The following is a 27,955-nucleotide window of genomic DNA, read 5'->3' on the forward strand; positions in this document are numbered from 1 at the left end:
TGTTCTTCTTTTATACTTAAAACTGGTGTTTTAAGCAATTATAGAATTAAATATATTTTGTATGCTAAATAAAAAAATCTGTTCTCCACTTTGATGCAGCGTCATGTGTGTTACTGTATATGAATATATATAATATATGTATATATATATATCATGTATATATATATATACATGAATCCATACATAGATGGATACATAGAGTGCCTTAAGTGTGCCTTAAGAGAGATTGCACACGTTACAAACAAGTGACTGGCACTATGCCATCTAGGGACCTTAAGTAGAATCCTCAGGGCATCATTGTAAGCCACTTTAAGCCTCCGTATGCTACCTTTCTTGTATGTGCACCACACTATCTCACTATCATGACATTACTCTTTTTTGCATTGTAGGCTAAATTACGTCATGATCTTTGCCATAATTTGTGCACACTAAGACTAAGACTGGTATTGCACTTATTTAATTCACTAGATAGATCATCCATGTAAACGTTGAATACAATAGGAGACAAAATCCCCCCTTGCCGATCACCATTGCTAACTGAAAAGTAATGTGGAATGTATAATATGCTACTTTGTGTACACATTCAACACCATACAATAATTAACATTAAATTAAAATTAAATTATTTTTTTATTTATGTTTCTACCCATATTGCCTATATCAGCCTCTATAGTCTATATTGTACATTCTATATTAAATATCATATATAATATTAAGTGTCTGATTATTGTTATTAAGAGGGGGAAAAAAGGAAATCATAATTTTTTTCTTCTTCTTTTGTTGCTTGTACATCTGCTATTTTTTAAAATATTTGAAAAAATATAGAATTATTTGGGACAACTTAGAATCATTTGGGTTTTCTTTTGTACATAAATCTTCTCTTCTGGGGGTCCCTGGCACAAAACCTTCAGATGGGGATCCGCTGCCAAATATATATCAAATTTGTAAATATTTCCTAATACTACTGTTATTCAGTTAAAATGCACCAATCTCATCGACACAAATTCCTTTTATGCGAACAGACCTGACAATAATTTGAAAAATCTAATTCTGAACTCAACTTTTATTTGTATAGCCCTGAATCACAAGCTATCAAGCAACAATCACAAAGGCTGCGCAATCACAAACACAAGCTACAAATCAAAGGGCTTCACTTTTTCAAGATGGCAATTGGTGATAAAAATAGAAGAAAGAGCACATCAGCACTTCCATGAACGTCCATGCACATTGATGTTCATTTGACCATCAACCCCCATTTCAAATGTTTGTCCTAAGGACCCTGATATAAAAGATATGAAAATAAGTTTTGATTTAAATAAATTTAACAATAATTGAATAAGAGAAATACTTTCAAAATGTATATGATATTATACAGTACACAATAATGATTTACAATTATAGTTACCAAAGGTAAAAGACACTACAGACAACACACACACACACACACACACACACACACACACACACACACACACACACACACACACACACACACACACACACACACACACACACACACACACACACACACACACACACACACACACACACACACACATGTGCGCACGCATGCACTGCCATTGGCCCATTTTCAGTTTCTAACGCTGTGTGAGAAGGTATGTGTATCAAGATGACCCAGTGGTCACACCTTGGAATAAATCAATTTCATCCATGATCCATCCTTTACTGATCCTCATGACAAGCTTACACGTTGGTATGAAGATGTTTGTGGGACGGACATACAGTAGATCTATTATATATCTTGCCTTCTCTGCTGTAGCTCACACTCTGTGCAGTAAGTTATACCGGTGTACTCCTGTTTTGACCATCAGCACCACATCATGTCTACCACAGCTTTGCTCCTGACCTCTGCTCTCTTCATGGGAATGCTGGCCCCTTCATCCACATCCCCAATTTCTGGCCCTTTCCATGCCTTCTGTGAAGTCCTCTGGTAAGGCTCTCTTGTTCTGGTTCTATTTCCGTTTCTCACTTCTGTTTTTTTGCATGTTTGGGTTACTGTTCAGAAAGTTATGTTATTTGTAGTTAATCACAGATAATTCTGCCTGTTTTATAAGTTTCATTGTCCATAATATGTGCTGTGCTGTACTGTGCTATACTAAAATGTTCTCTCTTCAGGCTCTTTGGGCTGCCCTGTGATGAAATCACTACGAAACTGACACAACAGATCGATGCCTTCAGTCCTGTAAATATGTGTGATGAATGCGAATATATGGTAAGAACACTGTAAAGTCCCGAGGGTTCATTTAACTCTGAGAGCAAATGTAACCATTTTGTAAACTTTTGGTGTTACAAATGGATACAGTAAATGAACAGAAGAATTTCACTGTGCACCATGCTTCTGTTTAAATGTAATATAAGGTGGTCAGCATTTTAAAGACAACCATTTCATACAACAGTAGAATGGTAAATTCCTCTTTAAAAATGTGTCAGATGCATGCTACTGTATAATACCAATGATACCGTACACAGTAGGCTAACATCCTCAATGTTACTGTTTTGCTGTGTATATCAGTGTTATTATAACCATAGAAATGTTATATTCAGTATAGCCTATAACAAGTCATTTTTAATCTCTTGCTTCCAGCTCATATCATCCACAGCTGCAGCCGTCAGGGCCAACCACACTTCTAGAGATGGCCTTGAGGTCGAGATCCTGAGCTTCACCTTGAGTCCCACTGTGGCCCCTGGGGGCTGCCGCGTGTCTGTAAGTGAGACTGTTGGACAGGCATAGTAGGAGATTGTTTCATACAAATGTTTACAATTTATAATTTGGAACATTTTAAAGCTTAAATTGTTAATGAACATCGGTAGACCAAGAGAGGGCACCTATACCCTAAATTCAGTGGTGTAAAGTAACTAAGAACATTTACTCAAGTACTGTACTTAAGTACAATTGTGAGGTACTTTACTGGAGTATTTCCACTTTTCAATACTTCTACTTCTACTCCACTACCTCAGAGGCAAATATTGTACTTTTACGCCACTACAATTATTTGAAAACTTTAGTTACTAGTTACTTTGCAGATATAAATTATTATATACAAAACACACATTAACCACTTCAGCCCTATTTTATACATAGGCTATTTGAAAATAGCCGATCTACAAGCTCACAACGCGTCGCATCGCGACGCGTTGTGAGCTTGTAGATCTGCTATTTTCAAACATTTTAGTACTTTTACTTTTGGTACTTTAAGTACATTTTGTTGCCAATACTTTTGTACTTTTACTCAAGTAACATTTTGAACACAGGCCTTTTAATTGTAAGGTAGCCTACTGCTACTTTTACTTAAGTAAAATATTTGAGTACTTTTTCCACCACTGCCTAAATTTACCTGAAACAATTGTTTGTTTGTTTTTGTTTGTTTTTCGTTGCCAGGGTCAGTCCAGGTCTCTCTCCTTTACCTCTCTTCTTGATACCGGGACCAACTACTGCAACCTGTACAACCTGTTGCTTGGTGAGTATCTTCTTTTGTGATCGTGATGTGTTACCAAATTCAATTCATCCTAATGTTTATGTTTTCAGCAACATTATAATGCCACCATTGTTAGTGTAGGTAGGTACTAGCATTAAAAACTAAAGTATACTGTAGCCTATACTGTGTTACGCAAATACTATACATAGTCCTGTACATGTGTGAATGTGGTGTGGGAATGTAACAAATGTAATTATTTTCTGTCTGTGTTTGTGTGTTATGTTTTGGTTCTTGCCTATCTAGCAAGTGGACTGATATCAGCACCAGGCTTCTTGGAGATGACAAATGAGTGGTCCTGCTTGGGCTATTCACTTGCTCCCTGTAAAGATTTGTGGTTAGAGAAGATGTTACAGTAATGTGAATTATGTCTCTGTGTCTGAAATCCTTACATAAATGCTAATGATAATGAATCATTGTACACTTGCTATTTGATGGCAATGGAGATAGTATTTATTTATGACACAAGTGTGTCTGTTTACAGTATGTGGAAAGAATGCTGTGTTGTGTATGAGTTTGCTTTCTTATTTTTTTTTGACTGTGAAATTGTTCTTCAGTGATAATAAAGATCTACCTTGCTCTACTTGTCAACTCTGTTCTCACCTTATTGGGTATAGGCTTCATTAAACGCTACAGTACATTTTTTTATAAGCACAATATGAAAGACAAGAAAAACACACATATAATTATTTATGTGTAGCCAAGGATTTGAACACTGACTGATAGATAGTGAAGTTAAGAATATAAAAGTGATACCCACAAGTTGAATTCAATTAAAAATATATAAAAATTATATGTTTATTTTGTACAAAATAAACAGATAGGCCTAGAGCTCCATATTGATTAATGCCCACGTTTTGGCTATGAAGTCTTTATCAATAGGAGTGTGCAGCGATTTCTTTGATCATTTTTTTTCTATTTGATTTTCCATTAGCCAGCATCTCATTAGGTGTGTGACTGCGTATGTCCTTTCTTTCATTGAACTGTTGTCTGTCAGTTTTGCCACATGACATTGCAAAGCTATAGTGACTCATAGGGCTGACCCAGAAGTTGTTAAACCCTGGACATAATCAATGTCATCCATCTCTCCATCTTTTACTGATGCTCACGATGACAAGTCAACAGTTTGAAATTGGCATGCATGTGAGATGATGATGATAAAAGAAAGATACAAAGAATTGTACGTTTTGTCTAGTCAGGTCCATCTTAGAGTCCATAGATCAAACAATCAACACACTGACCATCAGCACCAGAGGAAAACCGATCTTCATCTCATTCATGTCCATCAGAACTCTGCTCTGGCCCTATGCTCTCTCTCTGTGGGACTGCTAGTCTCCTACAGCCTCATGTTCTAGCCCCTTAACATGGCCCCAGCAGTTCAATTTGGCATGGCTTCTTGTTCTGGACCAATTTCCCTCTCTGTCCTTTTCTGTGTCAGTTCTGAGAGGAATTATATCACTTGGGGATCTTAACAGTATAGTGTGAAGGTTAATCATTGTTTCAAGAGTAGCCTATTCTTTCTCCAGGCTGATAAAAATGATTCAAAACCCAAAACCCACAAATGGCGATGGGCAATGCCAGTATATACCTTATGTTATACAGTAATTACATTTAAAGTATTCCAGAAAATGTAAGGAAATCCATCTCTAAAAGCTATTTCATTTCATTTCCAGTTATTGCAAAATGTTGCATCATAATATATGTTGGATGTTCAGTCTGTATATCTTACTTTTTTATTTAAGATTGAATATTGCATATTATACTATTTCTCTTTTGTAGCCTGAACAACCAATTGATATGCCATTGTAACAATTGTTTAGTCAGCAGAATATACATGACATTGAGAAACTATCAAATCAGTTCTTAATTTCTATATGCCTCATTGTATCAGGATCAGTTTTTTAAGGACAATGAAAATGAAGCATGAATAATTGTTTTGAACAATGATCCTTTCTTTGGTAATGGTACAACATAAATGTGGATGCTACATTGTGTCAACCATGGATGTGTAGACATTTGTCATTTGTTACTCTAAAATAATCACTGTGAACCCCTCTTTTGACCACATGTTAAACCCAAACTACACTAGACACATGACATGTCATGATGTGTTAGACGTTACAAAATAATGCCTTTTTATGTCTTATGTACAGCACTTTGAATGGCCTTTATGTACTGTATTCCTTGCCCTAGCAGTCACTTGAATTGCCTAATGAAAGTTAATGAGCACCTAGTGTGACGTTAATGTTAGTAAGAAAGATTGTGTCAAGTCGCCACCACCAAGCAATTAAAAAAAACAATTATCACTATCACTACCGCTTCTACTGTACTAGTAAAATAATGATCATCTTTATTCATATGGCACTTTATTTAACTAGCCAATGTAAGCACTACTACTCTAGCTGGACTACTTGCGTGGGTTTGAGGTACACAAGTGCCCCACAAATATTGTAACAGTGATACTGTGGAAACAACATCAAAGAGAAATACTGAAATAAGTACATTAATGATTAATGGAAATGTGGCATACGATCAAAGCAAGCTTGAGATACTGTAGGCTGGCATGTCTAGATATCTTAGTCCTTGTCACTGCTGCTCCAGCTGAGTAATGACAGTCCCAGTCTCCAAATCAAGCACACATCTCGGATCACCCGACGGAGGGTCACCAGTATGACCTTTCATTTCCCCCCGCCAAACGCAACTAGATTCCGAAGACTGAAGATAAGCAACTGTATGGTACTGTAGTTCTACTGTACAGACAGAAGAAAATAGGCATCCAAAGGTTCTGCCACAGTTTGTATTGTGTAAGAAGATTATGTTGAAATAATTTCATCTGTGCATGTTGGTAACTTAAATTATGAAGTTTGTCTGATAAAAGCCTGATGTTGCCTCGCCAGTAGATTTGACTTCAATGCATCAGGATTGGGAACCTACTGTGGAACCTTACAAACTTATAGGGGGTATTGTATGAGATCCTTTATATATTTTGTAATATTATAAGCTTTAATTGTCCTGTTAAAGGTAGTTGGAGAGGATATTTACTCAGTAAAGCTTTGATTAATGTTAATAATTTGTTCTATATCTCAATATCATAGCCATCCGATGATGCATGCATACATGGTCCCAGTCTGATTCCACTTTTGGCTGTCACAATTATTCAGTGATGGCCAGATAGGGTGCCAGAAAGCCTATTGAAATACACTAATAATACATGAGTGTGTGTGTGTGTGTGTGTGTGTGTGTGTGTGTGTGTGTGTGTGTGTGTGTGTGTGTGTGTGTGTGTGTGTGTGTGTGTGTGTGTGTGTGTGTGTGTGTGTGTGTGTGTGTGTGTGTGTGTGTGTGTGTGCACACGCGGGTGCGTGCGCGAGTGCGTGTGTGTGTGTGTGTGTGTGTGTTTGCCTGTCTCACAGTGTGAGACTTTGATTGCAATGATTGCACCACCTGCACCATCTCTCCCTCCTCACATCTTGGGAATCGACTGCTGTTTAATGGGCTCCATCTACTTCCATTAATGACACTCCAAATTATCATTAATGGCGTAACAGCATGTGTCAAGGCAGGAAACAGCCACTCAAGAGCTCAGAGATAACAAGGATCTATTTCGACAGGACAGAGGGAACACTGAGCCATCCCACTTAAACTCAGCCCACATCTGATATCAGGTGGCTTAAGTAGTGGGCTACGGTGGTGATGGTGATGGCTACATTGATTGCAGCCAATTGGTTTTCTGCAAGTATATTATTAGTCTGTTTTTCATGTGGCTTGTTTTACTGAACTTCAAAGACAAAGACCAAAAAAAATCCTACCCATAGTATTTAATTTTGTAAAATATAAACTCTTTTGAATTATGTTGTGTTGAGGGGAAAATACAACGGCAAGAAGTACTTGGCAGCAGAAATACTGAACAAAAATGATAGCATTTTAAAACCCACTTTATTGACAGCTTCTTGCCCTCAGTACAATGCAATGCAACAAGATTTGAAGTGCTGAGCACAGAGGAATAAATACAGCAATAAATACAGTACTGACCTGCCTTACTGGCCATCTTAATTCAGACACACTAGAGCCATCAGATCCTCACCACAAACACGCAAACCAATAAGACATCATAGACAACATGGAGTCAAGGTTCCTGCTTCCCCCTTAAATCAAAATGGTCATGGATCGTCATGGACTGATATGCACAGCACTTGAATGTTGTCGAAGAAAGCGATGACATTTCTTTCGAAATGTATACGATATCTGTCATCATTTTGTCAAGGTCTTATCCTCTCGCCTGAGAACGGAGAGGCAGTGCAGAGCGTCTGAAAGCAGAACCTTTGACAAAGTTTATAAAAGATGACAGCTTAATCCACCAAGCCGTTCTGCAACGTTGATCAGTCACCGCAGTCACTGAATGAGGCCTGGTCATGTTGGTAAAGGCTGAATAGTACAAGAGTCTGTAAATGATCCATGTTCAACGGCAATGAAAGAAGGACATTTCTCAATTTGACAGACACATTTGCCTTTGTGCAGGCATAAGTGTTGATCCTTTACTAATAAAACTCATGTCACTATAAGTAAAAAAAAAAAAACAACAACATATCTAATCAAGCCTCGACACAGAACCAAACACAAGTTTCTTGTCACTTTGAAATAATCCTAATGTTCTTTTGTGTTAATGCCTATGAGAGTTTAGTTGTTTAGATAGATATCCTGTACAGTAGATGTTGGACTATGAAACCATTTCAAGTAAGAGGAAATGTAATATCAGAAGCACAAATTAAAAACAAACAAATAAATAAATAAATAATGAACATTCACAGACAGGGCATCTGACTGAATCACCTGACAAATTCTGAGAGAAATGCTAAACCACACAAAACACACTGTAATATTTATGGAAACCAACCATATAGGCAATTGCAAGACCGTGTATATTTGTTTTAGGACCTATACAGTACCTTATATTGCATTCACAAATTAATATCTCCACCCTGCATGTCTTCATATTACCACAGGGAGTCTGCCTACAGTGTGATTTTCACCTACAGTACTTGTTCCTCACACTATGTAAAAAGATGATTCATAAACCAAGTGGCAGTCATTAAAAAGAAGCACATCAAAATGTTTTATGAAATACGCAAACGTGTTTGAACCCTTCAACATTTCTACTCTGTGCGCATATTCACTCACTCACACACACACACACACACACACACACACACACACACACACACACACACACACACACACACACACACACACACACACACACACACACACACACACACACACACACACACACACACACACACACACACACACACACACACACACACACTATCTCACACTCACAGGTGAGACGATGTGTGAAAGCTCATACTGCCTAGTAATCACTGATTAATTAGGCATGTGAGTATACCAGCTTAAAACATACGTTTATGAAAGTGAGATGCCAGAGAGATGAACCAATCATTGTCCACATTGTTATTCACTTCTATTGATTATTGGAATATGCATTGTTGTATGCATTTATTTGTATTCCTACTGCATCCTTGTTAGTATGTGAAATGCATTATGAGCTTTCAGACAAAATGACAGTGGGTGGGAGAGTACGAGAGAGAGAGTGCGAGAGCGAGAGCGAGAGAGAGAGAGAGAGAGAGAGAGAGAGAGAGAGAGAGAGAGAGAGAGAGAGAGAGAGAGAGAGAGAGAGAGAGAGAGAGGAGAGAGAGGAGAGAGACAGGGGAATAAAAGTAATCTGTGATTAAGGCAGTCTCAAATATTGCAGAGAGGTTTTTGGCCCCCAGTTCTGGAGACAGACTGCCACAACAGTCTTCAGTTCCCAGCTCTTATTCACTGCTGCTTCCTACGTTTTTCCCACAGATGACAGAGCAGACGGGAGGATATGAATAGAGATGGCTAACAAAAATGTGAGAATGATGCCACAATGTTAGACCCATGAACAAGATAACCCAGAAAAACAACAACATTGAGCAGTAATCCTCTTTGGAAGAAAAAAAAGTCCTATTTGGTTTGTGTATCAGTCTTTCACACAATGAGTAATCTTTTACAGGGACCTAAATTAAAAATAAATTTAAAAAAGCACAGCTTGAGGGCAAGTTAATTAAGAACTGAAAGTAAAATAGTAGCCTACATGTCTAACGTGTCAACTGAAGTTATCGTAAGGGGCTTTTTAAAAGAGAGGCGTGCAGAGACGGGGAGAGATGGAGGTCCCACTGAGCTCAATTCTTGTCTCACTTAATTGAGTTCATTCCGACACACAGAGGAAAGTCAATGCAGACACAAACATATTAGTAGAGATTTTAGAGCCGCGGCTCCTTCAGTGTCTTCCGCAGAGCTCTCTTGAAGGGTTTGTGTGACTCTAGCTTGCATGTCGTGGGGCCTCGAACACAGAGTTTTAATATCTGCCAGCGTGGCAGCCCTAAGGTACGGCCCCCTTGGTGTTGCTTCCCATTGTTAGCTGCACTCCGGGCTTTGAACAATACCTACACCGCTAACGGAACTCCACGATCCATTCCTGTACAGTGCAGACGGTCTCTTTAGACCCATTCCTGCATGGAACGCTTGCAGTACAGTATGTGGCGCTGCGTGCTCTTCCTCCTGAACTGGAAGACCGTGTAGAGCAGGACCATCATGCACAGCGCCAGGACGCAGGGGATGGCGATGGCCACCGCCTTCTCCGTGCCACCCGCGCTGTCCAGTTTGATGACGATGTCCACGTCGCCGCTGTCGTAGTGGCGCTCCTCCACCTCCGGGGGGCTCCAGTCCCAATCCGGGTCGGCAGGCAAGCCATCGCAGCCCATGAAGTCCCTCAGAATGGACCTGGGGTAGCCGGGCTCCACCCGCAGCAGCTGATTGTTGAACTTCCAGTACTCCTTCCCCTTGTAGAAGTAGGTGTAGCCTGGATGTGAGTGGGGGAGGGGGGGGGGTCACAGCAGAGTCACTCACAGTTTTATGGCTGAACGGTAAAGATTTTGCAATTAGTTGCGCCACTGACTAGTTTATAGTGCAGCAGTGTGATAGAATGAGACCTTTGTTCTCAGATCCCAGAACTTGATCAATAGACCCTTTTCACGGCGGGCATTTTGATGGGTAAGCACTAACCACAGCTGAAGGCAATAACATTAATTGTGGGTGTCTTTCATTTAGGTGTTAACTGTGTGCCAGTATGGACAGCTCCTTTACATTTCAACTTCTTGTTGGCACACAGAAACACCTAAAATGAAACACACCCACAATCAACGTTGTTACATTGTAACGTTGTTATGTTGCGTTTACCCATCAAATTGTCTGCAGTGAAAAGTGTTAAAAAAAAATTTGAACCTTGTTTATTATGAGCATGCACAATAGCCAAACCACCAGATTTCCATTTTAAAGTTAACCACGTAAACCCTATAATACTTAGTTGCCTGGAGTCCCTGGTCACTAGGCTCCCTCCTGTTTTTACGCTACACTAAATATCTTCGCCAAAATCTACAAGCTAACAACACGTCGCAAGTCACAACACAATGCGTTCTGAGCTTGTAGATCTGCTATTTTTGTCAAATGTTTGCCCCAGAATAGGGACACCAGTGTTCATGTGGTTTAAGATAAGCTTGAACTGTGCTAAATGAGCATAGCGCCTTGTGCAGTGCCAAGTACCACAGCAATGCTGTGTGAAAAGGGAGGTCTGTGGAAGGGAATGTAGGGCAGATAAGCACAGCTTTAGCAGTTGCAGATAAATAGGACATACCATTGGCCTTGTCCACAAAGGCTCCCTGTGGAGAATCAGGGATACCCTTCCATACGGTGATGGGTTTTGGATATCCAGGGTCCATTGTCCTCATGTCCTCGTTGTACCTCCAATATCTAGTAGGGATATAAATACAATGGGCAATGAGAAGGTACAGTACACAGTGAAATCCATTTTTTTACACTCTCAGTTAAATTATCCCTGGATTTTGCTGTGCATGCAAATGTAGGCAAAACACAGACACACACATTCACACACCGACAGATATAAATACACACAAACGCCCACAAATCAATGTCAACATTAATGACAGTCCAGCTTTCCAACACATTGATATCGTCACATGACACCTAATCCATGTGCGATGAAGCATCAAAACATCAAACCAATTCAGTCTCTTCCAGTCGTTCTGCTGCACAGGACCAGCAACCCGGTTCCAAAATAATCACAAGAACACCCCCGTCCCCACTCCCAGATCACTGATGCCAAACTCCCATCCACTGATCATTTTTAGCCACTGCCATTCGCTGTGGCGCCAGACAGAACCACCAGTTACCAAATTGGTGTCACACCACTGCTTATCTACTGGGTGAGGCAGAATTTATTCGCATGAGTTCTTTTTCTCTATGTCCTTCTGAAAAAAAATATGGACCTCAATGTAACTGAGTGGGATATTTGAGAATTTCAACCGAGCGGGGCCAGACTAATCTGCCGAGGGCTCTTTTTTTTGTTCACTGGCAGATTTGTCTGTTTCCAGGCTATGGCAGGTGAGCCAGTAGGATACAATGGCAATGGCAAGCAGTGGGAGGAATTAATTGGTATAACGACCAAATTTGGGAGAAAACAGGGGTAAAAAATAATTGGCTGCTCAATTAATTATAATGATAAATCTACTAGCTAACCTTGTGAGCTCGTAGATTGGCTATTTTAGCTTATTCGTTGTGCAAGGAGGTGCAGTAGCTTAAGTGGTTAAGTGTAGAATTTGTTGTTGATGTCGTATTTCAACACTAGAGGGTATCATATTAATAAACAACAGTATAGGAACACGCACGCACGCGCGCACGCGCACACACGCACACACACACACACGCACACGCACACGCACACGCACACGCACACGCACACGCACACGCACACGCACACACACACACACACACACACATCAGGGTCTGCTACACACAAATTTGTTTATGATTGCTCTATCAGTCATAGAGATTAAATCATGTTTTTTGAGGATGGACAGGAAGTCCTTTTTTGTGATTCTGTGCAACAGGAGGCTGAGGGACGATGACAGTATCATGACAAAACAGTTCATGTGCTCTCACCATGAGATCCATAGCCAGATATGATATGATTTATCATAACAGATGAACTAACATCTGAGTCACGTTGAACTGCTCTCCAACTCCCTCGCAATGCACATGCAGTACATAAACAACAGATCCTCTAATGCAAGTGGCTTCAGTAATGAATACATATTCATGAAACAAATGATCTAATGGAAGAATACACCATAATCATAGCGTTTAATCTACATCAAGGAATTGACCAGCCAAAACAAAACAGAACAGTTATAATAACCTGTGTTTAAATTTACAGGTGAACTATTCCTTTAATGGAAACAATTGCAGTAGCCTTTTGACAAGATCAATGGCTTTGGGGGACACGGTAATATAATCTGAGCAGCACTTTGCCACTCCGAGCAGGTGCTGTCCAGGGTTGAATTTCTGACGCTGATGACGACACTAAACTTCACAGAGGACACATGCAGGGTTTGATTTGTAAAAATAAAGAAAACAAGAGGGAGTGACAAAGCTCACACATTGTGAGCTTGTAGATCTGCTATTTTTGGGAGAATGGAAAATTACAAAAAAAAATTTGAATTGAATTGAAAATAAATTGAATTTAGCATTTTTTAAGATTTTAGTTCAGTTTTAGTTCATTTTATAAACACACGACACAGTTTCAGTTAGTTATAGTTTTTAAAATTATTATTATACTTTTGCAATTCTAGTTTTTGTTATTTTGTTGGTTTTAGTTAATTATAATAACCCTGCTCCCCCTCCAGACAAACCTGTCTCCTTTGAAGAAGTAAGTCTTGGCCACGTCTTCCCACCAGACAGCTGTTTCAATGCTCTGTGTGGGCATGCCACTCCCGAACAAGGTGATGTCCTGAGGGTAGGTGGGCTGCAGAGTGGTGTCCTTGAACACCCAGAAGTGCTTCCCTAAAAAAAACATGCACCCGTCGTCAGTCACATCAGTAGCAGTAGGGGGACACAATAAAGTCACGAACTGAATCCTAAAACTAATATCCACTGGTACACATTACAACAAGCACTGCTGGCTCCGAATTTATTCAAGCGCTCTGGGAAATATCTTGCAGTTCTGCTGATATTCTCTTTTTTCCTGTCTAAGAGTTTATATATAGCATATAGGCCTATATATATATATATATATATATATATATATATATATATATATATATATATATGTACAGTATTTTACACAATACAATAAATATCAATGTCTGAAGACAATTCCACAGAGACACATTCATACATGGTTTATTGATACTACTGTTGCATATCATTCAGTCTGATAAGTGCCTCCGGCAGGCTGAAGACTGAAGAGAGCCACTATGGTATTGCACTTGGACTAAGTAGCTGTGTAGCTGTGTGTATACTGTACACAGACGAGCACACACACTCACGCTCTCACGCACGCACGCACGCACGCACACACACACACACACACACACACACACACACACACACAGAGAGAGTTACGCCCCCCTGAGTGAATAAATAAAGCATGGGGCACTTTCTGATCCTACTGCGTGACAGATGTCATGTTAATCTGCCTGATGGACTGATGGTGGACGGACTGGACCCTCAACCCGCTCTGTTAGCATACAGCACACACACACAAACAACCTCACAGTCACAACCACTCTGACTCCACACACAAACAACCTCACAGTCACAACTGCTGTTTTCCCTATTCGTCGTATACAGTAGGGCTTAAGTGGTTTACTTGCAGTCAGTGACACACGCATCTTTCATTCTGTTTCTTACCTTTAAAAAATACAAACTTCCCTTCACTGTTTTCATAGACGGCGTCTATTTTGGAAGGCAGTCCTCTCCAGAAGTAGTTGATCTGCATGGGGTAGCCAGGGACTACTGAGTTGTCCCGCACCCTCCAGAACCACTGGTCCTGTAGAAATGGACATGACATGTAGAGGTGTAACAGTTAATTTAATCAATTATAAAAGCTCCTCTCAGTATGATATGATATGATATGATATGATATGATATGATATGATATGATATGATATGATATTATAAAGTATTTGAATAAAATATATCGATTTTTGGGGGGAAATATACATTTAGCATTTTTTCCTCCAATCTTTGGTTCAAATTGTGAAAATAGCACATCTACAAGCTCACAATGCTTGTAGATCGGCTATTTTCATTATTTTAAAATGTGTCACAGAGCAGCCTCTTACAAACTAATTTTCTCTATGTATACACATTCATAATGAAATGTATGTTATGCTTGTAACTTGTAGATTCTCAGTCCCACCCACAGAAGGTGCACATTCTGTTGTGACTGGAATCGCTAATGTGTTTTTGTTTATCTGCACAGGAAGATGCTGTTATGCGGGAGCGGCCTGTGGAAGCCTAGCTGTGTAGTTGGGTGATTGGTGCCTGAAGAGCTTATTGAGGGGTGCCAGGCTGATTGATTAGAACATGGGGAGCATCTTGGGTGAATTGCTATTGTACTTGTGGCTGGTTGATTAGAAAGCTAAGGGTGGAGTCTGTAGAGTATATAACGGGAACAGCTCAGTAGGAGTGTAGGCTGCCATGGGGAGAGGTTGACACTGCCTCTCCATTATTTGAATTTTGAGTTGCATTTTCTTGAGTTGTACATTTTTGTTGTCCTGGCCTGGATGCAATTACAAATCTTTAGTTTTTCTGCAAGCCTGCCAACTGGTCCATTTTTGAATATTCCGTGGTTTTTACTTTGACTTTGTGCCAATCTCTCACTTTAAAATAATAAAAAGGAACGGTTTTAGACATGCAAGGTTTCCACCTGACAGCGAATATATGGAAAATATACAGTACTCAACACAGTCCAGTCCTCAGTGTTAATTTAACTCTAAATATAAATTCCATCCAAATGGACCTGGTCTATTTGAGGATTTTACTGTGCTGGACCGGGTACAGTAACAATATCAGAATCAGAACTATTTTTATTGGCAGGTTAAGTATGTTTGCACATACGGAAAATATGTCAGTGACGTAGCATTACATTTGCACAAGTAAAAAAAAATACGTAAAGACAAGAATAAAGAAATCCTTATATAAACAATATACAATATAGAGGCTTATATGCCAACATGGGAAGATAAATAAATATGAATTATTGCATTTGCTGAATTGTGTACACAGAGGATAGGAGCATGCACACATTCGGCACTGAACAATCTACCTTGAAAACAAACAGTTCTTGTCTGAGGATGGCCAGGGTGTTGAAGCCTCCATCACAGATATTGGGTTTGGAGTTGGGGTTGGAGGGCTTGGCCCCCTGGGGCGGGCGGTGGGGCCGAACCTGGCGGTCATGCTTGCGGGGGTCCGAGGGCGGGTGGAAGCGGGGAGGAGGGGCTGTTGGTGGGGGCCTGGTGGGCTGTGGAGACCTGTCTGGTGGACCTGCAGGCAAAAGATTTACATCAGCTCCTGTAGCTAAAAGATGTGGAGAGGAGAAAGACACTGCACCGTCAAACAGTATATCTGAGATATAAAAAAAAACACTGTTTCCCATAGAATAATAGCTCTATTAGCTGATGGTTTTAACAATGTGTTGTATCTTCGTAAGGAATTCAGATGAGAGAGCTTCTGAGAATTACCGTATATCTTCTGGATGCCCTGAAGGTCGTCGTGAGGTAGTTTGAAGTTCTCTGTGTCCATGTACTGGTAGAACGGGGCCATAATGGCGGTGGGGTCATTGGAGTGTTCCAGACCAAGGGCGTGGCCCAACTCGTGAACCGCGACCAAGAACAGGTCATTACCTGGCGAGGGGAGAACAACAGAGATGAGGAGAAGAATGTACTCTGTGTGTGTGTGTGTGTGTGTGTGTGTGTGTGTGTGTGTGTGTGTGTGTGTGTGTGTGTGTGTGTGTGTGTGTGTGTGTGTGTGTGTGTGTGTGTGTGTGTGTGTGTGTGTGTGTGTCCATGTCCCCGCATATCTCAAGAACTGTCTGTCTGTCTGTCTGTCTGTCTGTCCGACCGATCGACCAAGGAAGTGCAGTGCTGAGTGGGAAGTCGGTTGGATCAGCGGTTGTCCAAAAATCTCTCTACAAATGTTTCTGTGTCCCTTTTATGCCCATATTATGGAGATCCACGATGCCATCATAGACATTATAATTTAATACTGAAGTCTCCAAGTACTATGATAATGGTTACTGCACTAATGACGGGTACTTAGTGCAGGTATTTCATAACCAGGGAGGCATGATGCGTTCCCAACGGGCATCACCGTAGTGAAATCAAATATAAATGTGACACACATACACAAGATAATAGAAAGTGGTTGTATACACAAATGCACGCGCGCGTACACACACACACACACACACACACACATGCGTGTGTTGGTTTTACAAACTTTTAGGGACATTGCATGGACTCACATCCATTCCATGTTCCCTTACCGCTAATTACAACCACTATAGTGCAGTGCCCGTTTTGAACATGGGCCCCTTCAGAACAGACTGATTGCTTTGCTCCCGGAAGTGCTGTTGACCACGTTTTGTCTGCTTGCAGCGTTCTCAAGAAATGCTCATCCAATCAACTTAACACTCGACAGAGTCGACACTGCACGGTCGACATCGTATCCTCAGCACATGCCTAACCTTGAGCCTTAATGAAACAAAACTAAAACAAAACTAAATATAACTAGTCGCACCCTGATTTGGGCAATAAAGTACGAGTATAGGCATTATAGACTTAAATTGAGACAGTTTGAGAGACGGGAAAGAAAGGTATGTCGACATACATTCAGCCAGAAAATCTACTAGCCTGTCCACCTGAACCTAATATCAGGTGCAGGGTAAAAGCAGGAGTCAGCGCTGCATGAGAATAAATAACATACTCAAACATTGTACACAGTCAAATCCTCATCTAATTCTGGGTATTTTTTGCTGTGCATGTATACATACAGCTGCATACAGACGCACACACACACACACACACACACACACACACACACACACGCACACACGCGCACACACGCGCGCACACACACGCACACACACACACACACACACACACGCACACACGCGCACACACACACACACACACACACACACACACACACACGCACACACACACACACACACACACATGCACAAAAATAAATCATTCTATGGTCAGCATTTAGCTGATAGCATCAGCTTCAAGCTTGATTTAAGTGTACCGCGTCCGTGCAGCATGTGACTGAAGATGGCCTCAGGAGATTGTTGCCCTTTAAAACATGATATCCAGCGTTGCAAACAGCGCTGCATAGAACAACCGCTGCCAGCAGCTAAAAGGTTACACCCCCTCCCCCTCCTAGGGCTGGGCGATATGACTTCAAATCAATACCGTATCACGATTATTTCAAACCTTTTCCTCGATTCCTCGATTTTTTTATAGCGACACGTAATAGCGACCCATTGTGAGCTTGTAGATTGGATATGTTTGCTATTTTTGAACGCCACCACTGTACAACTTATAACACAGGGTTAAGTGGTAATCAGACTAATCGATTTAGTCAATTATAAAAAATGTCAATTATAATATTTGATGAACCTACATGAGCAAGATTAAGTCGGTTATTGGTTTTAAATGTCGGTTTTGATATATTTTCAGTTAATTACCCAGCCCCAGTCCCACCCCCTCCTTCTCCTCTGCCATCGTTGCCACCACGACTCTCTGCCTTCTTCCAGCTAACCAAAAAGCCTCTAGGAACAACACCCACGGGAGAGAGCGAGGTCTGAGCTACCATTAGCATACATGTCAACATGCAACATTTACAAGTGCACTACCGTGAAAGCCCATTAAAGGCTGCACACAGTGTTTCAAACACAAGGAAAGGGCTTTTTTCTGAATCCCGTACGGGCACTAAGCGCAGCTTGCCATGGGACACTGGGCAGGAATTTGACTCGGGAATCTGAGACAATTACCATTGGAGAGAGCGAGAACAAAAGAGACAGGGGTGGGGTGCAGGGTGAATTGATACTGTAGGTGGCCGGAGGACAAAAGATGACGGGAAACAAACAAACACGCTAGCTATTACCATCTCCCGCTGACAGCCGCGTGTGGAACAGAAGTGTGAGTGGAGCATTAGCGGAGCATGTGGTATTTGGGTGCGTGGAGGTTCGAGCAGCCTCCTGGCGCTCTGACAAGCAAGGTAATTAAAGTGGTTGTGGATGGAGAGCTGAGAGAGGGGGCATTTTATTACCATCTCTGCTCCATGGTGTTCCACCTCGGGGGGAGGGGGTAAAGTGGTAAGCCTATACTCTTTGGCCAAACCATTTTCAAACCATGTAGTAAAAATATAAACATAGAAATCACTCAAATAAAATTATATAATGTCATTAATAATTTACTGGCCCCCTGCCCTTCTTATGAGGCGATGATGGGTGGCAGGAACCGATAGAAGCTGGTTGATTGGTTGACCTGCCGTGACATACTGTACTGTGTATGAGGTCAGTTTTATTCATGTCGGTCAAAAAGGGCTGACTGACATGTCTGACTAAACATGTGATTTTGAGGGAGGCTGCTGTATAATAAGCTGATGTGACGTCTACAGTGGATATTCCCATCTAACTGTCTACTAAGATACTGCATAGTTAGGTTTTTTTTTACTTGTGACGCGGTTGAGGAATGTAATTTATACATTTTTGCAATGGTTACTGTATAATAATGTTAGGGCCCACGGTAACATTTTGCTAGCCTGGTAAACCCTCCCTCCGGAAATCTCATTTCTATTTGATTCCTGGAGTGAGTCTGGCCTGATCCGCCTTTCTGCAATATTGGCTGTGTACGCCAAACGGACGAGCCTATCAGCGTCGTCGCTCATTGTTCTGTGATTGACAGCTTACGTTGGCCAATCAGGTGGCGAGTTCGAGTGAGCCCAAAACACGAACGGCAGCCATCTTTTTCTTGTCCGCTATATTCTCCGCTATTTTTTTACTTCAAAATGCTCTCTAACTTCTATTTTGAGGCACGGAATTTACTTATAAGATATCGTTTGGATAGAATTTAGTTGTTTAACTTCATATATGTGGTCAATTAATCATGACAAAGCCTATTTAAAAATAAAAATTTAGAGAACCGGTAGGGGCGGGCAGTGACACCCATGTATCCGAATAAGGCAACCCATTTTGGGCATGGCTGTCTCAAAAGTCCCGTTGCGTCACATTAAGACTGGTGAACTGCTGATTGGCTGAAGGGGAAAAATTATCATTGGCTGAAGGGGTTGTCAGTCAACGGTATTACTCCCGCCCAACTCCAGCACAGCCAATATTGCAGAAAGGCGGATCAGGCCAGACTCACTCCTGAAATCAAATGGAAATGAGATTTCCGGAGGGAGGGTTTACCAGGCTAACATTTTGCCCCCTCTATGGCAAGACCCCTGCTCCTCCATTGTCCCCGTTAACACCACCCTGTTTACAGTGGTGACGAGCAAACAGCCTACACAGCACTGCAGTAACACAACGTAACATTACTGTACTCAACATGACATCACATGACATAACTGTAAATCACATCCATACACTGGGATATGCTTAGTTTCTAGGCCTGGATATCTTATTAACCCATTAAGACCTGGAACTGTGTCATTTTTAGATTTGAGCTCAAAAGCATTATTTTACACTTTGGGCTATTCAAAAGTAGCAGATCTACAAGCTCGTAGCGCGGCACTCGGTGCCGCGCTACGAGCTTGTAGATCTACTATTTTTGAAAAATCTTGAAAATGTGTGCAAATCTTTGGAATATATATATTTTTAAAGACAACATTTTTAACTCAAATCGTTGCTTCTGGGGGTCCCTGGAACAAAATATTTTGATGGGGGTCCGTGACCAAAAACATATAATTCTGGGGGTCCTTGACATGAAAAAGATTGAGCACCACTGATATAGAAACATACGTTTTTCAGAAAACTGTTGAGATTTAGGAGACATGTAGAATCGGCCTCAGGTCCTAAAGGGTTAACATAAATATTATGGTCTAAATTGCTATAGTCATTGGATATTTATTTGTTATGTGCAGTTTCATGTAGAATTCTCTTGAAACCTACGATTGAGCTACCAAATTCACTACAAAGAAAACAAATGGTATAAGAACATGACGTGACAATAGTGTCCTTTTCGACACAGTCATCTCAAGAGTTCTCAAAAATAATAATAACAATAATTTCTGCATTCTTCTTCTTCTTTTTTTAATTCAGCGTACCTCATACTGTGTCCTGCTCTGCGAAATCCTGTGTGTTAATTTAAACCCTCAGGATTTTGCAGAGTGTGAAACTCTGTCTTTGTTCGTTATCTACTTTCCATTAGCTGATATCTACTCTCTCCCATTCCTTTGCTATCTCACTGACTAAATGCACCATTCTGTTTCTCTCGTTGTCCTTCACTTGTCTTCCTCCACCGCCGTCTCCACCCTCTCTTCCTCCCACTTTCTAGATTAAAGGACCATAGAGGTGTTCTGGCCTGCTTGTCTTATTGACTACCTCTCACTGTGTTCACTTTACATTATACTGCCAACCATTTGACATGGCATATTGTGGTTTGTTTGGTCTTCCAGGAAGAAAATCTACTTGCAAAGATACCCTTCCCCTCCCTTTTAATTGCTATCTACAGTATCTTTCCTTCTCATTTATTCTTGCTTTCCCTCTTATAGCGTTCATCCACCTTCTCTCTCAGATATTATCTCTGTTTGCAGGTTCTCTCCCCCAACTCACACACACACACACACACACACACACACACACACGCACACGCACACGCACACACACACACACACACACACACACACACACACACACACACACACACACACCCCCACACACACACACCCACACACACACACACACACACACACACACACACACACACACACACACACACACACACACACACACACGCACACTCCTCTTTACATCTAGAGATCAATGATTCCCAACTTGTGGGCCCGGGGCCCATTAGTGGGCCATGAAGCAAGTGGGCCCCCAAATTATTTGCGAAACACTCATATTTTATTGCATTAATATAGATAAGCTAATTTTGTATTTTTAAGCTTTAAGCTTAGCTTTCATTGTGATACGATAAATAAGAACTTAAACTATACTGCGTTAGTTCCACTGATCCAAGCCAGAGCACAATCCATTGATTGATTGATTGATCATTACCTCCCCCCCCCCATCTCTCTCCTTGTACCACTTACCATCGTGATTGGGGTTCCCCAGGGTCCAAGGCTCGTCAGAGTCGAAGTGTGTGTCACCCCCTATGCCGGGCCCCGGGAAATAGGCATGGGCGAGGAACCCCCCCTCGCCGTCGAAGGGGGAGCTGTCGCCATGGAAACCCGAGGCGAAAATGATGGTGATGTCCACGTCACGCCTGCCGCTCTCCAGGGCGCTGTACGGAACGGCCTCGAAGCGCAGCGGAGTCACACCCTGCCACACGTCAAAGGCCCGACGGATGGCATTGTGGGTCTCTTGGGGTCCCACCTTCGGTGTGACGTTCTTGATGCTGCGGGGGAAACGGACATGGGGGGGGGGGGGGGTGGAGGCGGTTTAGTCACGGCTGAGCAGGTGATGAGTTGTGGTACGGCGGCAGAGTGGCGGACAATCCCTGCGGTGATTTGTTGAGGTTTATTTATTTATAAAGAACTACAGGGGGCGAGGATGCCACTCCCTATCGTGAGGTATAATAGTTCAATGGGTTCAAGGCAGACAAACAGTTGAGAGGGTCTGGGACAACGGTATTGCAGACCAGGGTCTCCTGAGCAAGTGCTGAAATGTTTACCACTGAGCCTGCCTGAAGGTCAAAATTCATGTCAAACCAGAAACAGGATGGTCTCAAAGGTCGTGTCAAACCTAGACACAGGATCTAAACGTCTCAATAGAAGAGCAGGGAGACCAAATACAACCACCCTAATTGGATAAGTTATATTGTATTAATATACTCTACCATGCAGATTGGACAAAATAACATTGTCTTCATTAAGAAATGTTACATAATTACAGCTTTAACTCAGACAGTTACAAATGCATGAATTAATACTGAGGATTTTACTGTGCACGGTATACTGTATACCGTAAGTGGCTCTAGAGACTGGGAAGATGCTACACAAGTGAGACAATGTACATTGTAAATGAATTCAGCCAGGAAATAAAGCCTGTACCTGTACCGTCGCAATATTTCTCCTAATCCCCCTGCCAAACCCCCCCCCGCCTCCCACACACACACACACACACACACACACACACACACACACACACACACACACACACACACACACACACACACACACACACACACACACCGCTCACCCACTATAACCCCCATTAATTTAGAGTGAACTTTTTTTTTATTTCTCAAAATGAGGAGGAACTAAAAAAAAATATTTAAAAAGTTTTCACTTCACAAAACTTATTCCAAGCCCAGCAGCTTTCACTGAACTTTTAACACCGCTGCCGTTATCAGTCCCTGGCAGGCAGGGGGAGGAAAGGGAAATCTCTCTCTGTCACCCACTCCCCACAACCCCCCCCCCCACCCTTTCTCTCTCTCTCTCTCTCTCTCTCTCTCTCTCTCTCTCTCTCTCTCTCTCTCTCTCTCTCTCTCTCTCTCTCTCTCTCTCTCTCTCATTTTCATGGAGAGAAAGCATTCAGCAGCCTAAGCCCCCAACACTGATTGGCATTCCATTGGGGGGGGGGGGGCAGCTCATCAATTCAAATTCAGAGAGGAAGGAAGGATTTGAATAAATTGACAGCGTTATCGTCCATTACTGCTGTAACCTGTCAATTTCCAATATGGCCGAGCATCCTTTATCGTTTCCTCCGAAGAAACCTATTAGGAGCTAGGACTTAATCACGCACGATAAGATGGAAACGTAATAATATAATTATGTTTCAGCAAAAAAAAAAAATATTACGGATGATTTACAAAAGGAAATTTTGTCACAATTTGTATTAAAAAACGTTTCAGGTCCTTTGGTTGGTTTTTACAATTCATGCCCAGGAAGGTTGAATGACAAATGCAAAACTAGAAGACGGTGACAAACATGTGCCATTAGATATTTTATGTCTATTCAGTAAGCTGTGCACTATAAATAAACATTTATTGTGTAAATTATGTGTGTAAATTAGTTTGGATGAATGAGGAAGGACATTTTATTTACGACCTGACTGAATGGAATATGTGTGTGTGTGTGTGTGTGTGTGTGTGTGTGTGTGTGTGTGTGTGTGCGTGTGCGTGTGCGTGTGTGTGTGTGTGTGTGCGTGTGCGTGTGCGTGTGCGTGTGCGTGTGCGTGTGCGTGTGTGTGTGTGTGTGTGTGTGTGTGTGTGCTTGTGCACCCACATATATGACGTGCGTAGTGTGTGCAGTCTCTATGACAACACATGGCATGTGATGTGTTCCCAGGCGAGTGTAATGATAGAGGGAACAGGAAGCGAGAGAGGAGAAGGAGGAGAGAGAGAGCGAGAGAGAGAGAGAGAGAGAGAGAGGCGGGGAGAGAAAATGAGAGAGCTGTAAATGAATGGACACGTTGGCAAGCGTAGACCTCTATAATAGACACTGCTGATCTACTGGTCGCTATGACAACAATCTCCCATCTCTCACCTGTAGGTGATGTGTGTTCGCTGCCACTTCTGGCCTGTTAGCGCGTACCGCCGCTTCCGTGACCTCGAGACACCCTTTTGTTTGTCTGGAACTCCACACCGCGGCTTCTGCATCCAACTTAATGAGTGGGAGGAGGTGGAGGTGATAAGAAAAAGGAAGGGGCAGTGGAGAGGAGAAGATGAGGACAAGATGAGGATAAGATGAGGAAAAGATGAGGATAAGATGAGGATAAGATGAGGATAAGATGAGGATAAGAAGAGAGGAGCGGAGAGGAGAGGAGAGGAGAGGAGAGGAGAGGAGAGGAGAGGAGAGGAGAGAAGAGAAGAGAAGAGAAGAGAAGAGAAGAGAAGAGAAGAGAAGAGAAGAGAAGAGAAGAGAAGAGAAGAGAAGAGAAGAGAAGAGAGGAGAGGAGAGGAGAGGAGAGGAGAGGAGAGGAGAGGAGAGGAGAGGAGAGGAGAGGAGAGGAGAGGAGAGGAGAGGAGAGGAGAGGAGAGGAGAGGAGAGGAGAGAGAAGATTGGTGACGATTGGTGACACAAGTCAAACAATGCACTCTCTCCAGCACATCACAACATAAAACACTCTCTGAGAAGTACTTTTTCCTGACAGGAGCTGAGGGAGGGAGGGAGTGTGGTGTGGTGTGGTGTGGTGTGGTGTGGTGTGGTGTGGTGTGGTGTGGTGTGGTGTGGTGTGGTGTGGTGTGGCTAGACTATTCTCCTCTACAGCACTCTTGACTGTCTCTTTCACACATGGAGTGCTCGTTCAGGTCTGATACAATAGGGCAGGTCACCGGCAATCCGGCATGATTCATACTTGGTTGTATACGGTCGCGACTCACCCCAATTTTTTTTAAAAACATGTATTATTATCAGGCCTGACTTTGATTAAAAAGTGTGTTCTCACTCAAAGCACAACAATAAGCCACGTTGGAAACGTGAAAATGAGTCTCACCTCAGTGTGATGTCACTACGCCATTATGCAAAAGAGGAAGAATGAAAACAGTTAATAAGGCCAGCACTGTTTGGGCTGTTTTGGTGTAAACTGGGGCTGGTGGTGATGGCGGCAGACGTTACATTAATTCAGGTGACTTTAATTTCATTCATGGTGAGAACCGAGTCTATTTCTACCCTCCTCCGCTCCATTCAAATAATCAGTGGCATTACTTTCTCCATCCAAATAGTGACCTTAGGCTTTACAAATGTGACTCGTGAATGTGTGTGTACGGATGCATGCGCATGTGCGGACATGCACGCGAACATCTCAATTTGTGTGTGTGTGTGTGTGTGTGTGTGTGTGTGTGTGTGTGTGTGTGTGTGTGTGTGTGTGTGTGTGTGTGTATGTGCATGCATGTGCATGTGTTTCCATGCAATTATACCTACAGACCTGCTGCACCAACGGCCTGGTCTAGTGTTTGTGTTTGTGCCTCTGCATGTATAAACAGAGCACGTGTGTATACTCACTCCTTGGTGTTATCATCCAGCGTCCCGGTGACATTGAGACCATAGATTTGCTGCATGGCTGCAATAGCCGTGTGCACGGTTTGGACCGAGCGCAGGATAGACCGGGGGTCTGTGTGCGGAAGATAGCCGTACTTCTGTAGCCATTCCTGCAAATAAGTTAAGAATGAGGGCAAGTTCCTGTTATTGATACTACTTGGTACTAGTAACCACTTGAACCCTAGCATCTCTATTATGGGGGGAAAATAGCAGACAATGTGTCGCATTGTGACACGTTGTGAGCTTGTAAACTTTTGGCGACAAGATTTGGTGTAGTGGGGGGAAAAAAGAGCAGACCCCAGTCAAGTATAGAGGGTTTAAGTGGTTATTCGTGTAAAAACTAAATCAAAACATTGTATTAAAGTAATAACAATATGAACCCTAGCGTCTCAATTCTGGGGTGAACATTCCACAAAAGAATTGCGTTGCCATGTGTTGTGAGCATGTACTGTAGCTCGGATATTTTCGTCTAAGATATTTGGTGTTGAGGGAAAAAAGCAGCAGACCAAGCATAGAGCTAGAGAGTATGTATACGTTTAAGTTGTTAATATGAGGGATGCGCCGCAGTCGGTATACTGTAGGTGACAGATTAAAAGCATAATTTGCATATAACAGAAAGAGGTCGGGATTTTTTTAATGCTTCATACTCTACAGTAGGTCCTTGTCATGGCAGAGTCATTCACATTTACAATGCCTTCCCATTACCTGTAGTTCTGATTGTATGAGTCGTTATGAATTATTGGTCAAGGTAATTCACTGTGCATGTATCAAGAGGCAGCACAAACAGTCACTGATTTAAAACATATATATATTTGTACTGTATTAGAGTTAGTCATTATTAGCAGAATAGACGTCAATGGAATTGTGTTGCTAGGCGACCGATTGGGTCCAGGTTTATTTCCGGTCCGCTACAGATATTCACAAACTAACAGGAAATACACTTGGGCCCATTTCAAATGTTTGTGTTGTCAAGTGTGAAAAGGCCTGTCATTGCAGCCCAACCCGAGAATGGGAATAGGCTGGCCTTCTTTTTTTTTTACTAAATTTTTATCCCGCGATTTTTGTAACCCATTTTTTTCACCCGGTGCCAATTTCCTAAGTGATCCTGGGCGCTACACCCGCCCTACACCAGCACTACACCAGTCCCCCACAGTAGGGAGGCCAGGGCCGAGCTCATGCTTCCTTCAGGCATGAGAGCCAACTGACCTTCTTGTCACCTGACAGGAGGGAGTTTCCCTGATTGGACGTAGCGCGTGGAAGGAACACGTTATTCCAACCAGTTCCCTTCCCCTCCATCAGGCGCCCCGGCTGTCATGGGGGAGGCGGTTTAGCGACCAGGATTACTACATGTTTTTGTGAGGGTATTAACTACCCTAGGAGACACGGGGAGAACATGCAAACTCCACACAGAGTAGGCCCTTTTGCCAACCCCACCTAGGGTATGGGCGCTGATGACGCGGAGGAGAAGACACGCCCCCAGCGCCCACAGCGTCCCCCGGCGGGAATCGAACCCAGGACCTTCTAGCTGTGAGGCGACAGCGCTACCGACTGCGCCACCGTGCCTCCTTAGGCTGGCCTTCTTACTGACGCATTTCAACTTTGGGTCACTGCTTGAATAACATGGTCGAGAGATTTCATGAGACACTTTCATGAGACACTTACAAGGACAATAATGTGCTGCACCTGCCCTGTATGATCTAGGACTAAAAGAATACTCTTTCATTCATACAGTATGCATCTAAATGCTGGTGGAGATTCAGATTTATTTGATGACGAGGTCTTGGGAAGGCAGAGTAAACAATTGCTTGGAGCCGACCATCTGAGTCCTCCAAGAAACATTATTTAACCACTTAGTGAACTGACCTGAGTTGGCTCTGTACTTGTCTTGGACTGCTTTTGTCCCTCTACACCAAATATTAGATCTACAAGCTCACAACACGTCGCATCATGACATGTGCTTGTAGATCAGCTATTTTTGGCTTTTCCCTAGAATATGGGGTTAACCACCTATATACTCCGGACTCCCCCAAAGGGTCTACTCTGGACCCCTCCTTTTTTCTCTCTACACCAAATACACTTACTCCGAAAATAGCAGCTGTAGATCTGCTCTTTTCGCTGAATGCTCACCCCAGAATGGGGACAGGCACTGTTTAACAAAGCCAACTCAGCCTCACAAGGCGAGAGTGCCAACTCGATTCTAAAGAAAGCAGCGAGATTGTCTGTTGCCAGGGGTCATTGTCAGTCCCAGCATCGGCGACAGAGTCACAAGGTGCATGTTCACATTATCCACAGCTGTCTTCACGTCAACCAGCTGGCTCCCCATCATTACAAGCCCACAACGAGAT

General features: G+C 42.3%; 1 protein-coding gene across 1 annotated transcript in view; it reads right to left on the reverse strand.

Annotated features, from left to right (window-relative positions):
- Nucleotides 1-10,036: 10,036 nt before the first annotated feature.
- mmp16b (matrix metallopeptidase 16b (membrane-inserted)) overlaps nt 10,037-27,955 on the reverse strand; it is a gene marked incomplete at both ends in the record, with an annotated part of 18,876 nt that continues 957 nt past the window's right edge. Inside the window, 9 exons of the mRNA XM_080439383.1 lie at nt 10,037-10,398; nt 11,230-11,345; nt 13,304-13,454; nt 14,304-14,442; nt 15,724-15,941; nt 16,139-16,300; nt 21,720-22,024; nt 24,117-24,233; nt 25,575-25,720. Coding sequence (XP_080295509.1) covers nt 10,037-10,398; nt 11,230-11,345; nt 13,304-13,454; nt 14,304-14,442; nt 15,724-15,941; nt 16,139-16,300; nt 21,720-22,024; nt 24,117-24,233; nt 25,575-25,720 — 1,716 coding nt within the window. The remainder of the gene's footprint in view (nt 10,399-11,229; nt 11,346-13,303; nt 13,455-14,303; nt 14,443-15,723; nt 15,942-16,138; nt 16,301-21,719; nt 22,025-24,116; nt 24,234-25,574; nt 25,721-27,955) is intronic.

Source organism: Gymnoscopelus braueri (genome assembly GCF_963280865.1).
Source record: "Gymnoscopelus braueri genome assembly, chromosome: 10".
Taxonomy (NCBI): domain Eukaryota; kingdom Metazoa; phylum Chordata; class Actinopteri; order Myctophiformes; family Myctophidae; genus Gymnoscopelus; species Gymnoscopelus braueri.